This window comes from Sceloporus occidentalis, unplaced genomic scaffold (genome assembly GCF_023333645.1).
Source record: "Sceloporus occidentalis isolate IW3139 unplaced genomic scaffold, rSceOcc1.0.p SCAF_7, whole genome shotgun sequence".
Taxonomy (NCBI): Eukaryota; Metazoa; Chordata; class Lepidosauria; order Squamata; family Phrynosomatidae; genus Sceloporus; species Sceloporus occidentalis.
The window spans coordinates 17,448,131-17,464,232 of record NW_028316987.1 but is presented as its reverse complement, the minus strand read 5'-3'; the positions used below and the strand labels follow the sequence as shown (position 1 = coordinate 17,464,232).

At 43.1% G+C, this 16,102-nt stretch overlaps 1 protein-coding gene across 2 annotated transcripts in view; it reads right to left on the bottom strand.

Moving 5' to 3' along the window:
- The window catches only part of MRC2 (mannose receptor C-type 2), a 61,782-nt gene that overhangs the window by 10,943 nt on the left and 34,737 nt on the right, over positions 1-16,102 (bottom strand). The window contains exons 13-23 of one of the 2 annotated variants that reach the window (XM_089531224.1): positions 15,404-15,506; positions 14,073-14,211; positions 13,177-13,216; positions 9,889-10,045; positions 9,462-9,529; positions 9,263-9,363; positions 7,332-7,477; positions 6,712-6,817; positions 5,698-5,861; positions 1,939-2,047; positions 1,166-1,404 (exon numbers count right to left, since the gene is read on the bottom strand). In XM_089531224.1, the coding sequence (XP_089387350.1) occupies positions 1,166-1,404; positions 1,939-2,047; positions 5,698-5,861; positions 6,712-6,817; positions 7,332-7,477; positions 9,263-9,363; positions 9,462-9,529; positions 9,889-10,045; positions 13,177-13,216; positions 14,073-14,211; positions 15,404-15,506 (1,372 nt within the window). Of the gene's footprint in view, positions 1-1,165; positions 1,405-1,938; positions 2,048-5,697; positions 5,862-6,711; positions 6,818-7,331; positions 7,478-9,262; positions 9,364-9,461; positions 9,530-9,888; positions 10,050-13,176; positions 13,217-14,072; positions 14,212-15,403; positions 15,507-16,102 lie in introns of both variants that reach the window. The other variant, XM_089531223.1, reaches the window with a different exon arrangement.

Below are 16,102 nucleotides of genomic sequence, written 5' to 3'. Positions count from 1 at the left end.
CTCCATCCCAAAACCTACCACCCCCTTCAAGCAGCTGCCAAGGCCTGGGAGAAGCTGTTTCTGCTGCTTTTTACTGGTGGGAAAGGGGAGAGAGGCAGTACAGAGCATGAAGATATGACTGCTCTGGACTCTTGGGGGGAAGGAAAAGGGAGGGTGTGCTCCATTTGTGAGCAAACTCTCATTTCTCTCCCCCCACCACCACTACTGAGATGAATCCAGATGCTACTTTATGGCCTGAATCATCTCCCTCTCTTCTTCCACTCCCCAATGGTAAACAGCAGCAGGCTTTAACAGCTGCAAGGACAGGGAAAGGGTGTGGAACGGTGTCGGCACAGCTACACTCCAATGTAAGAATTTAGTCATATTATGTTTTGTGTTATTTGCATGTATATAACACAAATGTATACAACAGCAAAAAAAAACTACTACTGCCTCCTGTCAGCACCCATACTGTATTAATGAAATAACCTCCCACAGCTTAATGTCAAAATTCAAGTTTATTTGCAGAATATTCATTATCTGAAAAGGAACCTGCTTTGAACTAGGAAAGACTTTGAAATAAATGACTTCTAGGCATTCTTGTTCATGGATTCTTTGTTTGTTTGTTTGTTTTTTCCCCCTCATCAGTCAATATGAGACTCAGATCAGTGGTGCAGGGAAGGCACAACGGGGAAGTGCACATGGGGACCCTGGGGCACATGGGGTATGTGCACAGGGAGAGGGCCTGACCAGGTGCCATCCCTCTTCTGGGGTGACAAATGGTGTAGGCCACACCACTACACCCCTCCTAGTGACACCACTGGCTCAGATTCAAGGTCCTGGCTGGCAGTCTTGGCCTCACATCCAGATGAGCCTGCCATGTGTTTGACGTTTGAAATTCTGGGCACTATGACTGTAACATAGCCAACTTCTAAACCCCACCTTCAGTTGGTCCACTTTCCAGCAGTGTCAGCCTAAGCAATTTTGCTGCCCAAAACAAAGCCCCAAAGCTTGCTGCAGCTGACACTTCTAAAAATCTCTTTTACGTCATTCAAATTACTGCACACCAATTCCCACCTTCACCTGTTCCACCTTCACTAGTGCTGCCTGAAGCAGATGTCTTCTCCTTGCTGCATGGCACAAACAACCCTGCCTTCCCCAGGTCCTTGTTTCACATTTGCCTCACCTCTTCATTGGACAAGCCAATCCAGAGTGGGGCACGCACACTGCTGATGGCTTGGGTGAGGTAGGCCTGGGTGTATGGCTCCATCACGCTCACCAGACTTGCATTGAGGCTCTCACAGAGCAGTACAGCGTCCTGCCACTTGAGGGGCTTCCTGAGGATGCGGTAAGTGCTGTTGAGATATGAAAGGGTGGCATTGGGAGCAGGGGAGAAGGTTGCTGGGGGAGGGCTTAGGGTAGGATCTAGGGCGGGGGTGGGGAAAAAAGAGGATCACAGCTCTTTAGAATTAGAATCAGGACACCCTTGCAATATAATAGCAGCTGGACACCCCTGCAATGATTCTTTAGAGCAGCAGCAGCAGTATGGCCATCTGGAAGTTGCTGGAGTGCAACACCTGCCAGTCTTAGCTGGGAAGAATGCTTGGAACTGCAGTCCAGCAACATCTTGAGGGCTACATGAGTCCCACTCCTGCTTTCTAATAATCAATTAGAACAACAGCATCAGTTTAATTCAAACATTTGTCAGAGATCACTGAAATCACACATGTATTTTATTAATGCATGCCCCCCACCCAACTACTTTCACCAGCTGCCAGTCCTCACCCGCTTCTGTAAATAAACCTCAGTCCTTAGGAAGAGCAGTTTTAGCAACAATGACTCCGTGTTTTAAGCATGTTCAAGGAAAAATCCTGAAGGCATGAGCACCAGTGGCACCAGGGATGTAGGCCAACTAAAACTGCTCTCCTTGCATCCTCCCCCCCCCCCAAACAACATTACCTTTGCTCCTCTGGCACATGAAGGCATGTTTCTCCTCCAGGCAGTTCCTGTCATCCCAGCGGCCAGTGAAGAGGGATGGGAAGCCATGCCACACCACAGCACAATTGGTCTGTAAGAGACAGAAACAGGAAGGTCAAAGGCATTCATCTGTGTTCACAATGGAGAAAGCTATATGCCATCATCTAGAGCTCTCTCCCCCCCCCCCCCACACTGGGATGCCTCTAGCACTTATCTTGTGGCTAAGTAGTTGCAACATATTCTATATACTTTACCATTACAAATCATTTTCAGAAGGATATAGACAAGTTGGAGCAGATTCAGAGAAGGGCAACAAGAATGATAAAAGTTATGGAGAACAAAACATATGAGGAAAGGTTAAAGGAGTTGGGCACATTCAGCCTGATGAAGACAAGACTGGACATGATTGCACTCTTTGAATATCTAAAGGGCTGCCATAATTCTCAGCTGCCCCAGAGGGTAGTCCTAGGTCTAATGACAGGAGGGTACATTTCTCGAGTCTAGAGCATTAGAAGGAGAAGATTTTCTTGATACTAAGAGCAGTTTAGCAATTGAACTCATTACCTAGAGATGTGATGGAGTCACCTTCTCTGGCCGTCTTCAAAAAGAGGCCAGACAGCTGCCTGATGGGGCTAGTTTAGCTGGAGCTCCTACACGAAGCAATGGTCCCTTCCAACTTTATGATTATATAATTCTATAAATTCTATAGATCATGGGCAACTGATGCAGGACAGAAGTATTTCTTCACTGTGCCACCTTGTTGAGCTCATTGGTGTTTTCATGGACTTTGGCATGCCTGGCTTAGAAGACTTACTGGTATTTGTTAGTCATCACAGTTAGAAATAGAACTCGGAGACAGAGCACCATTAATTTGCCAGATACTGGGGATAAAGGACAGGATATTATTGCCTTGTTGCCCAGCTTGAGAGTTTCCCTCTGGAGCATTTAGCTGTCTGCTGTTAAAGACAGAGAATGGGGTTGCATGTACTTTTAGATACATGTAACCCAGCATAGTGGTTATAACTTTCTGAATAAGGCACCTAAAATAGAGATAAAAACACAACATAACATTATTCTAGTGGAGACTGGGGAGAACAGAATTCCACAACTATTGCACACTGTGAAAGGTTGGGAAGACAAGATTTTACCCAAAGTTCTGTCCAGTGGCCAGTAGAATTCTTCTTCATCGCCTACCTTAGCTTCTGAGATTTTACCAATTGTTATCCTATTCAATCCTATCCACAGTGAGAAATAGAAACTTTTTCATGTGAACAATGAAAGCTAATGTTCTTCTTCATGGTCTCTGTGACTCACACAACCAGGTTATCTTGCACCTGCACAGTGCCTCTTTTGGAGCATTCTATAGCATTCTGAAGAGTTTGGGCGGTAATCCCACCCACCTCTAGCAGCCTTATATAGAGGGATTCTTGATAAAACCCGGCAGTTCTTTTCATCTGCCACTGCAGCTGCCTCATCGGGAACAGTGTTAATGCACTCAGGTTTGAAGATTTCTTCTGAAGATTCATTGTTGGTGTGAGCTTGAAGTCATGCTAACCCTCATGGCTTTTCTGGTACCGCTGGTTTCTTTTTAAAAGTGTGTTGTTGAATGTGGTGCTAAGAATCCAGGCTGAGATGGGCATTAGAAATGCCTTCAGTGTTTGGGCGCATCCCTTATCATTGCCCCATGTGAACACTGTGCAATGTTCACACCACAGGAGAAGCACAACAGAGATTGTCACTTTAAAACTTTTCAGCTCTTCTGTACAAGCAGGCCTTGAAACTGCAAGAGCCTGTGTTCCGTTAAGAGCCTTCAACTTTGAGAGATGAAGTGGGCCCATGGCATTGATCCTCAGCTTCAAAGAAGTCGAAGTTGGGTATGGAGAAAGTGGCCTAGGTCCCAAAGGATGTTGTAACCTCTAAGACCGCAGATATGTTGGTGGAGATCATCTGCTAAGAAAGCCCAAGACCAAAAGATGTATAAAACCAGAGGGCTTACCAAGAAATTGAAAATGTGCTGAAATGTCAGCCAAGTAACAATGATTTGAAGACAAAAAGAGAGCCTTCAATTCAAGAAAGAAAGTAGAAAGTTCAACACATATGTGACAATAGCTTCAGCTTCAGCAATTGACCATGGAAGTAGGAAATCAGCAAACTTCTTCCACTTGTAATCATAGGATCTTCTAATAGAAAGTTAATGAGCAGCGTCAATAATCTCCTTCACTGCAACCAGAATCTTCCACACTAACAGGTAGAGAGTATCAAGACTGGAGTGTCTGACTGGGCCGTTGTACATGGTAAGAATATCTGATCTGCAGCGCAACTGAACATACTCTCCTCAGGATAAGTGAAGAAATGGGTGAGCCACAGATACTAGGCCACCATGGGGCAATCAAGATGCACCTCCCATGGCCCCAATGAATTTTGGCAATTACTTTAGTAAGAAGAGGGAATGGAGGGAAGGCATACAACATAAGGCTGTACCAACTGAAGATGAAGGCATTACCTTGCAATTTGTCCTGGAACAGTACTATGCACACTGAGCATTTTGAGCCAAAGCAGAAGGGTCTAGCTTGAGAACACCCCATGGCTGAAAAATGGGCCTCAGCACCTCAGGTTGGAGCTTGAATGCGTCTTTTGGTTGGGAGCATCTGAGAAGACATTTTCTTATCTGGAAAGATGGCCAGTGCAAATGGAGATGTCTCTATGAATGCACCAGTCCCAGAGTTGAACTGGGAGGAGATGGCTGCCTCAATGTCCTAAGGAACTGATGGATTTTGATGGGAAGCTCCTTATATCGGGCTGCTGGAGGTGGATGGGGCTACCCCCAAGACTCTTCAGAATACTATAGAACACTCCAAAAGGGGCACTGTGCAGGTGAAATATAATCTAGTTGTGTGAGTTCACAGATAACCACTCAAAGAACTACAGATAGTATCCAATCTGTCCTTCTCAGGAAATCAAAATCTCTGCTTTCTAAGATTCTGTAAAACAAACTTTTCAGGTTCAAACATATGTAGGGCAACTTTCTTGTTGAAATATATGTAAGCACAGGTAAACTTAGCACTTGTTTCCAAAATCTTTATTCATTTACCAGGGGATTAAAGTAATCAGCCAAAAGCATTTAAAAGCTATCCAAGGCTGCATTGACACTGGAGAATTAAAGCAGTTTGACACCATTTTAACTGCCATAGCTCAATGCTATAGAATTCTGAGATATGTAATTTTGTGAGATATTTAGCTTTCTCTATAAGAGAGCTCTGGTGCTACAACAAACTAAATATCCCAAAGTTCCATAGAATGGAGCCATGAGAGTTAAAGTCGTATCAAACTGTATTAATTCTGCAATGTGTCAGCAGCCTAAAGAGAAAAAGAGTCCAAATCACAACCAAAAAAGAAGTGGCTTCCCACAGAGAGTATAAAATAGAGGGACACAGGACTGGAATGATGCTCCCTGAGGCAAAGGACAAAATGGCATCCTGTCACCTTTCATGAACAGAGCTTGACCAGACTGGAAAATGAATCTTACTTTGGAACTGGGTAAAGGGGATGTGCAGCTTCTTCCACTGTATCTGAGGGCATTAGGATAGTTTAGAGGTTGAAGGGCAGGCTGCACAGTCCACAGAGTTCTCTTTCAAAATTTTACTGCTGTTCCCAGCCCTTCAGCATCTGCCACCTAAAGCAGCTGCCTCGCTCTGCTTAGTCATAGGCGTTGGATGGGGGATGCACAAGAGTTTGGCTCACCGGGTTGTCACTGGTGGTGGACGTTTTGTGTCCCGATGGCTCACCAGGAGCCCAATTGACATATTTGACAGGTTCAGACTCCAACCACCGGAACTCCTTCCTGGCATCATGGAAGCCAATCCATAGGTCAAAGGTTATGTTTGGGAGAAGAGTGGTTATGGAAGCTGTGGGAAGGAAGCAAAAGAATGGAAAGTGCTTGAGACATTTTTGGAGACATGAAGGGAAGAAATGGAGTTCTGTTTTTACAAGAAGGACTGAGAAGTCCCAAAGCTGAATTTCAGTTTTTTCCCACCCCACAATCAGCCTGTGAAAAGTATCAAAGATTTTTAGTTTTTTTCAAAATGGAAATGCATAGCCCACATGCAGAGAACAAACAGACACCTAGCTACTGTACTGATGGAACTAACAAATTACAAGTAATGTAGTTATTGGCCTTTCTTTCTTTCTTTCTTTCTTTCTTTCTTTCTTTCTTTGGAAAACATACTAGGTGCTGTAGGCTATAATTCAGAAGGAGGACCTATCAAAATAACCTCAGCATTTCTTGCCTAAGAAAACCCTATGAAATTCATATGGTCACCATAAGTTGATAGGCAACATGAAGCCACATGCACACAATATGTAGTGTCCACAAATTATGTTTTTCCTCCTCAAACACTTAAATCAGTAATGGAAACAAATTATATTTAAAACTTTCCAAACATGATATACTAGAGGATGGATTTTGCTATCCTACCATGCTTATGACCTTCATCTAAGACCAAAAAGCAGAGCAATTGGTCTTACTTAAGATGGCAGTTCTTGCATTCAGGCAAGGAACTTGACCACCAAAAAAGCCTGATTCAAGTGCACTCCTTACAAAGGGGTGCCGAAAGGAACTGCCTTTTTTCACCAGGATGAGGTTTTCCTTGGTTTAAGGAACACTCCTGCTTGGACCAAAACTTATTTAATTTCCAGAGGCAGTGTGTGTACCTATACAGATGCATATAAATAAAAGAAATCTTGGATGAATCTTACCTTGTTCCAGGTAATTGGAGATGGTAGCCAATGTGCCTCCCTGAATCTCACATTTGTGCTTGGCCTCTGGCCAGGTCACCTGCTCTTGGCTGTAAATCCTAAAGCACTGCATAGTGTAGGGGGATAGAAAGACAAATGAAAGGCAAAGCCTTTCCCCATTATTTTTTCTTGTATTTATTGCTTCATTTTTGTTGTACCCTTCCTCCTGAAAGCTCAGAAATGAACACCTGACTTCCCTTTCCCACAAGAATCATATGAGGCAAGTTAAACAGAGAGATCATGACTGACTCAGTGTACCCAGCTAAGTGTCACTGGAGCTTTAGATCGAGTCCATATGAGATCTAGCTTGACACACCACCCTCTCCATTACACTAACTTTCAGATGTTTACCCCCATGAGCTAACAGTTAACATGGGAAGGGGCAATCCCTCACTTTACCACCACTCACATCATCTTGGGGAATCAGAAGAAATTTCCTTCCTTACTGTAAAGTGACCAGGACACCATTAAAGACTTATTTTAAACTCTCCTCTTCCAGTCAAAGTGGGTTTGGCCATTCCCACCAAACTCTGACCACCAATATATATGCTGCACTGAGCAAGGAACAGCACCCCAAGTACCTTATTACTGAGAGTATGCCAACCCTGGCTGCAGCTGCCTGGCATCGGCATGGGCATTGGTGGCGAAGTGGGCCTCACTGTGGTTTTGTTGCTGCGTTTGCAGATGTAAGGCAAGGCAGTGAGACATTTCTGGTCACCCCAGTCCTCTGCAGAAGAAGGAGAAAAGGAGTTTCAGAGGATACTGTATGCTCTCTCTCTCTCTCTCATCACTGTTGAGTTTGCCATTCTCTTCCACCTTCCACAATGATCAAAATGCCCCTACTCTCTCCATTTAGCTGCTGCATTTCCTCACCATGGCTATTCAGTGACTAGTGGAGAGCGGGGGGGGGGGGGGGCGGGATTGTAGACATGTCTGGCTATGCCTCCATAACCAAGCACAAAAGACTGCATCATCCCTGAAAACCTGGGAGGACCCCATCAGATCTCAGTGGATGGTAACACTGGTATATGTTTGGCTAAGGAGATACTTCTCTGATTCCCTTCTCCACTCTCTGCCAGGCACTGACAGACTGTGGGTTTGGGTTGTGGTACCTAAATGGAAGGGGGCCAAGAGTAGAAATGTAATGTAGTTCTTGATCTTTGTATTAAAATTTCTGACGCAGGTAAAATTATGGCAGAGAATTTGGAAGAAGGTTCTTTTCTCCATATTCTACAGTAGTAAACATCATATAGTCTCAGAACTCAGTAAACAACAATAATTGTAAGTGAAAATGTACTTTATAGATAGCTGGATATCAACAGTCAACCTGCACATTTTGTTGCAATTTGGTGGGGGGTTTTTTTGTTTGTTTTGTTTTTGTATTTCTGTTTACTCTTGAGGATCTATGGAAGGAAAGTCACAAAATGGAATTAGGGGAACCAGATATATATATATATATATATATTTGTATAGTGCTTTAGTGGCAAAGAAATATGGATGAAGATCTCCTTGATCACTATAATCTTTTTCTATTAGCCTTCCAATGATCCTTCCTTTTTTTAAAAAAAGGAGAAACACTCCGTAGATTGTTAGTTTTTTCTCCATTGGAATGTTGTGATATTTCTCATATCTGATCTTTTCTAACTTGTGTGCACATGCTTTCATCTATTTTTATCATCCTGGTCCTAAGAGACTCAAGATCATAGACGCAATTCATTATGATTATGAAAAATAGCAACTTGGTGATTTCAGAAAAGAACCAGAGAAAGTTGGAGCCTCAGAGTTTCATACTTTCATGTATTTTCAGGGTCATCAATGACAAGTGACTCAACACTAGATAGGTCCCTGAAGAAATGGATGATCTTCTAAGACTAGCAGCCTATTCACATTATACAACTATAGCGCTATATTCCAATTTAACTACCATAGTTGCCATGACTGCATCCTATGGAATTCTATGGTTAGTAGTTGATTCTCCCTAAACTGCAAATCTCAGGATTTCATGGGATGCTGTCATGGCAATTAAAGTGGAATGCAGTATTATAACTGTGTAGTGTAAATGTGCCACTGGACAGGGAATCAATTGAGTCTTGAGAGCTAGGATCCACACTTATCAACCCAGTGAGCCCACTTTTTCCTCTGACCAGGTTCTGTACAGTAAAAGGACTCATGTGCTACCAGTGATTAATGAGAACAGTGGGATTCACATGTAATGAACAGTTTTCCACTTAGGAAGGCCAGCAGCACACAGGGGAATTTTCCTGCTTCAGGGAGAAGGTTTTGTGGGAATAAGAATAGTTGCCTCAGGACTCTCTGCTAGCTGAGTGGGGAACCGCTGTTGGCCAGATTAGACCTGGAGGGCTGGAATATCTCCTCTCCTGCTCTTGGAACCAAGAAGAGACTACAAGACCCAGTTCCCAGCTGAGCACAGAGACTGCAGTGGCACAGGAAAGGAAGTGATATCTACATTATTTAGGAAAGTCTGACATTTGTATGCGAACCCACTATGCACCTCGGCTCGCTGTCATGTATACACACTTCCTGTCCTTGCTGATAGGCCGTGGCTTGCCTGGCGCCCATGAGATGAAATTCAAGAGGGAACCATCAGACCACCTGGAAAGACAAAAGGGAAGCTTCTGTAGTAGAAATCCAGATGACAAACAAAGTCTTCTAAATAGTAACATTGATAGCCAGGGAGACAGGAGACTCACCGAAATCGCCCATCGTTCTCATAGGTGTTCAGTCCAATCCACCAGTGCTGCTCCTGGCCTCTTGAGAACTAACCAGATTAAAGGATTGCACATATTTGCATCAGTGGTGTCAAAGGAAAAAACAAAAGGAAGACTCAGTCGATCTCTTGCCAAAGAGACCAAGAGGAATCAGCTAAACTTAGTCCTCATGTTGCCTGCCATTATTAGGAACTGCCACCTTTGCCTTTCTGCTTTACCAGCCCCATAATTTGGGGCTTTGATGCGACTTCCAGCCTCTTAGGATGCATGCATCATTTAAACAGCATACCTCCAAAGTGACCTGAAGCAGCTTTATTTTCGCCTGTCTGTTTGGGCCCAAACTTTCCACAGCTGATTGTCACTGCTTTTATCAGGAAATAGATTTGATAAGTTTCAAATGCCTCTCTACCTTCTTCAAGTTTTGCCCCAGGAAGTCCAGCTCAGCTTGGCTGTGAACTGATACCAGCTCAGCCTGGAACCAAGTGCAGATCCTCTGAGCTTGCACCCAAGTTGAATGATGGTCAAAGAACTTGTATTCAGCATCCTGATATTTCACCCACTCATTGCTCCCTGTAGAGAAACAGGAAATGTGAAGAGATTCTAATACGACTTGATCCTTTCAGAATAAAGATAGAGCAGCTATCTTAACTAATACTCAAAGCAAACACTCATTTAGTTACTTCTTGTTTGCACATTTAACTCTCCTGAGGAAACAGTTACAGATCATGAAGGGTTAGAACAGTTAGACACCCTGCAAATTGATTTAATTGCTGTTCATTCACTGATGTTATGAATGAAGTTGTGTGTGTGTGTGTGTGTGTGTGTGTGCGCCTGCAAGTTGACTGTTGACTTATGGTGACCCCATAAATTTCAAAGGGTTACTTAGACAAAGAATAATTAGAAGTGGTTTTACCAGTTCCTTCCTCTGAAATACAGCCTGCAGCACCTGATATTCATTGGCAGCCTCCTATCCAAGTACTAAGTAGGGCTGACCCTGCTTAGTGTGCAAGATCAGACAGGCTAGAATTTGTCGCCCTCCCCAGATGTTGTTGGACTTTTAACTCCCATTATCCTTGAGACTGGCCATGCTGACTGGGGGAGTTGGAAGGTGCTCAACTAAGTCTGGAAGGCCACAGGTTCCTGAGCTGTAATATAATAAATTTCATTTTGAGACAAACTAATGACCATCCAGTTCAATAATCTCACTTCTATCAGAAACCAACCACACAGCTTAAAATGAAAAACATGATTGCATAGGACAGTCTACTGTTGCTCATTCCCAGCAACTGGGATTAGAAATCTACCCCCTCATAAGATGTAAGCTCTACCTATCTAACAGCTAAGAACCAATGGGAATTAGACCCTCCATAAACATATCCAATCCTCCAATCCAATTGTGATGTTATGTAACATCATGATATCCTGTCTTTCACAAGGCGATGTGTTGTATAGAAAAGTGGTACGCATATATGTTAAACCTATAATCAGAATACATATCCCAAGTTTTAAAACAGGGTGATTAATTTTTCCCCGTGCCACATCCCACTTAACTCTATAAACTTCTATCACATAACCTGTAGTTAGTACTTTTCTAAATTAAAAGCATTCCTATATTTATCAGTAAAATTATAATCCCCACCTCTGCTTATTTTAATCATCCTTTTTTGCCATGCTGACACCAGCACTGCTAGATCCAACTTCATGAAATAGGGAACTTTGGGGCTTGATAGATAGGCAGTTCCGTGCCACCCCTTTTAGCCCCACATAGTTACTGCAGCCACCAAATGGTTTGGCAACGATGCGCTCCCTCCCGGGAGCAAAAAGAAACTGCCTAAAGCAGCTTCCTGGAAGGGGTGTGATTGGTGCACGCGCGTGCCCCAATCAAGTCACTTCCTGCCAGTGCTGTTTGGGTACTGCGTGACGCTTGCACCATCATAGCACTGCCCATGTGTAGGGCAACAAACCATGATGGTGGCATCCTCACAGACTAGGGCTGCTGGGCATCTAAATGCCCAGCCTCATGTTGCTCTAGTTTGCCAGGAGAACACCGCAAAAACACCTGTCTGTACTGGGCCTTTATTAACTTTGACTACTGGGATACTTCCCATGGCTATTTTTCAGTAGGATCTAGCTAGTGTAATTGTGCAGACTGCTTCAGACCCTGCTGGTTCACTGCAAGCTTACGCCTGGTAGAGGGTGAATTCTTCTGTTCAGTTGCCTAACAAAGATCCTTTCTGTCTGGCTAGCTTCCTGATTTTCACATAGGCCACCCTTTTCTTCTCCAGTGATCCAACCCACACTCCATACTGCATATTACAATGCCCTACTGAAAGGGTGGGATACTGCCACTAGGGTTTGAAAACCTTATTTTTGAACTACAATTCCCCAAATCTCAGCCTATGACCATCCTGGCTAAGGAATCATAGAAGTTGTTGTCCAAAAAAGTAACTTTCCCTAACTCTACCAAACATGTTGTTGTTGTTGTTGTTGCTGTGTTTCTGACTTACAGTGACCCTAAGATGGTCTATCACAGGGTTTTCTGGGGCTAAGAGTGTGTGATTTGCCCAAGGTCACCCAGGGTATATATACTTATACCTAAACACTGCCAACAGCACTGCACCTATGCCTGACAAATCCACCATACTAGGTCTCCAAAATAGGATGCAAAGGGCACAGTCCAAAGCAGTCAAAACAGCAAGTCTCTAGTTTGCAATAATTTAGAACAGAATGCTGGCCTATGAACCAGTACCAGTCCACAAACCCGGCAAGTTCCAAGAAAGAAAGAAACAACTGTAACCAAAGAATAGAATATGATACCAGTCACTGGCACACAAGGAAAAAATAATAATTGTCAGTTCCCCATATCAGACAGCTTAGGAAGCACTGCTCTAGAATAAACACTTTTGTTGTGCCTACCAAGAAAGAAAGGACTGAGAGGTGGAGAATCATAGAATTGGAAGAGACCACAAGGGCCATCCAGTCCAACCCCTTGCCATGCAGGAACACAGAATGAAAGCACCCCCGACAGATGGCCATCCAGACTCTGTTTAAAAACCTCTAAAGAAGGAGACTCCACCACACTCCAACGGAGTGTTTTCCACTGTCAAACAGCTCTTACTGTCAGGAAGTTCTTCTTAATGTTGAGGTGGAATCTCTTTTTCTATAGTTTGAACTCACTGCTCCGAGTCCTAGTTTCTGAAGCAGCAGAAAACAAGCTTGCTCCATCCTCAATATGGCATCCCTTCAAATACTTAAACAGGGCTATCACATCACCTCTATTAACTGTCTCTTCTCCAGGCTAAGCATACCCAGCTCCCTAAGTTTCTCCTCATAGGGCATGGTTTCCAGACCTTTCACCATTTTGGCTGCCCTCTACTTGACAAGCTCCAGCTTGTCAACATCCTTTTTGAATTATAGTGCCCAGAACTGGACACAGGTGAGACCTGACCAAAGCAGAATAGAGTGACACTATTACTTTCCTTGATCTAACACTATACTTCTATTGATGCAGCCTAGAATCGCGTTGGCTTTTTTAGCTGCCACATCACACTGTTGACTCATGTTCAACTTGTGGTCTATTAGGACTCCTAGATCCATTTCACATTAGTCTTGTTAATCCAGGTGTCCCACATGAAAAGAGCCTTCCATGAAAAAGAGGCTTTAGATGGAGATGGTGGGGGAAATGGAATATATCTACTTACCTGGGATGGTTGTCTCTGGTTCTTTCATATCAGCGCCTAATTAACAACATGACAAGACCAGCAAGTGAGCAAAGAAGTAGAACAAGCACAGGTCAGTATATATTTTATGTTTCTGATACAGGAAAGAAGGCTCCTTTTTAAAAAAAGCAAGATATTCGTATATCCTGTCTGTAGTATACTCCATGATGGTTACGTAGGACTAAATAGATTGTCCTACTTTCAATCAACAACTGATGGACAGTGATAATTTGTTATTTATTTGTTGTAAGTATTTATATCCAGCCCTTACACTTCATTAGCAGTGATCTGCTCGATTTTCAAGGTGTTTTTTTTTAAAGAAGAATAAAATCTACAGACATTAGTTAAAGAAACGAATGGCTTGACTCCAAAGGAGTCTTCTTGCTAGCATAAGATCCGCTGAATGACTGGAAATGAACATCTATGGTTAATACAAGGGGAGACATCCAGAAGCATTTCCCACTGTGCAACTGGTTGCACAATGTCGAAGGTATGTCTACATGACATCTTGTGTCGCTGCTTGCACAATGGTTATATCCTATGTAGCTTCGCTAGCTGCACTAGCTAGATCAAGAGCAAAATAATCATCAGTAAAACGAAGACAAACAGGCTGGTCTTTATCTTGTTTCAAGATATGCAGAAAGGAATGAAGAAACTTCATAATTAGTTGTTCTGACTATTTGCTGTGATTGTTTGATTGTGACAATGATGCTTAAAAGCTACTGCTTAAGAACGGGAAGCAGAGGAAAAGGATTCCAAACAGCTAGAAACAGAAGAAAGTTCAAATCTCAGCTTCACTGCACTGTGCTTTTCAAATTTTCATTTCCTTCCCTATATCTCCTCCCTCTTTGACATTCATTTAAATTCCAATCACCTTTGGGCAATTTGCAGATCCAGTCCAATTGTGCTTCACACTGAAGAGGCACCCACTGCAAGGATGCCAGGTCCAGTGCCACACAGTTACGGATGTCATCATCATCATGGTTACTGCGGTCAAAGTTGTGGTATGAAAACTAAAGGCAAAAAACAAACAAGGTGCTCATTAGTCCTTGGGTCCATACACACAAAATATAGTGTTATTGTGCCACTTTACCATGGTTCCATCTTAAGGAACCCTGATGTTTACAGTTTGGCACTAGACCTCTTTGGCTAAGGATTCCAAATGCCCTTCCCTAAACTGTCAGTCATTACCCACAGATACTGCTGGGTGGGGGGAGGGGGAGAACAAAACGGTGAGCTATGTAGTCAAATATGGGTTTAAACTCCCCTGGCCCACCATCCTAATTAAGTTGGCCCCAACATGAATATGACATGAGCAGCATTAGATGGGTTGGGGATGTGGCCTGGAGCTTCCAATTAGCATTGTTCTGGGCCACCATTACAACCTGCAGGCAGCCAATATGACCTACAATGAAGTTGGCAGGAAAGCCAGTGCCAGTTATCATCTGAACTGTAGGCCACACTCAGACATTCCCCAATAATAATGACCCAGTGATGCTGGCCTTTCACTAATATCAAAATAATTAAGATGATGGGGCTTTCCATTTTATCTCCAAAGCCTAGGTCTTTTCACTTTGCAGCTACCCAGATGTTGCTTTCCTAGCTCTCCTCCCTCTTTGACAAAGATTGTAAGGTTTGGATATAGTTTTTAAATATACATTTTACAATTTCAATGTTGTTTGATTGTTTTTAATATTATATTTATACTTTTAAAAATGTTTTTGTGTTGTTTTTAATTGGTATTGCATGGAACGCCCATCTGCCTCAGTCAGTACAGCTAATGGTGAGAGGTGATGGAAGGTGCAGTCCAACATCATGTAGGGGGGTCACAAGTCACCCCATCCTTAAATGTATTTATTTCTCATCAGCACCAGCTGAACAGTTACAAGAGGTCTGCTCTTCTCATAGTGGCATCCTGGACACAGTGAAAGTCAAATTCACTATCAAAGAGAACATCAAAGGCTTGGACAAATACCTAAGAGTTTCATACAAAACTGTTCCCTTTCCTCAGATCCCTGATTCTCCATCAGTGCATGTTTCCCATTCCCCTCCCCACCACCAACAACAATAAAGAGCAGCAGAAAGACCTATCACTTAGATATTCTCCAGTGGAAAATACTGAAGAAAAATATATATTCAAGCATGCAAAGCTCTCTTCCCAGTCCATGCCCTCTTTAAAATTGGGCTGGCTAAGCCACCACTCACCCCCATCCCATCACTCCATCGCCAGCTCCTCTCAGCTCCAGGATCCCGACGATTGAGGCCAATCCAGAACCAGTGCTGCTCATGGATTTCAGGCTCTGATTCCCTGAAGGGTACCACGAAAAGATAATTATTAGTTGGGCTAAAGATACAGTTTGGCTGAATTAATGGAAGAGTTCTATTAACTCTTTTCAGTTCTCATAGGACAACATACCCAATCATTCCAGTACTGTCTCTCTGGCATTACTGTCTTTCTAGCAGGGCCTAGAAAACCCAGCACTATACTCTGGCTGAGAAATTCTGTAAGATGTACCCCACAAAAGTAATATTTTCAAGCTCTGGTATCTGACCTCCAGGGTGTTTGGCAGAAATCGTTCTCAGTCTTGAGATCCTTTTTCTGTTGATGGCAGGAATTGAATATGGGATCTTCTACACGTAATAGTACATATTCCATCACAGAGACATGATCTGGCTTCATGCACAGGATGTGAAGAGAATGAGAAACTCAAAAGTAATGTCCCCCTTGATTATACTGTCTAGTCAATAGAAGGGACTTTAGTTGCTATTACTACCTGTGGTTTGGTTGAACTGCTTGACCTATTTATCAGTGAAACCTTTATTGGCCAACCAAAATGAACAATATACTTGTTGCAAGCTTTCGAAGGTCCATGGGCTTCTTCATCATGCAGGATGTTGCAAACC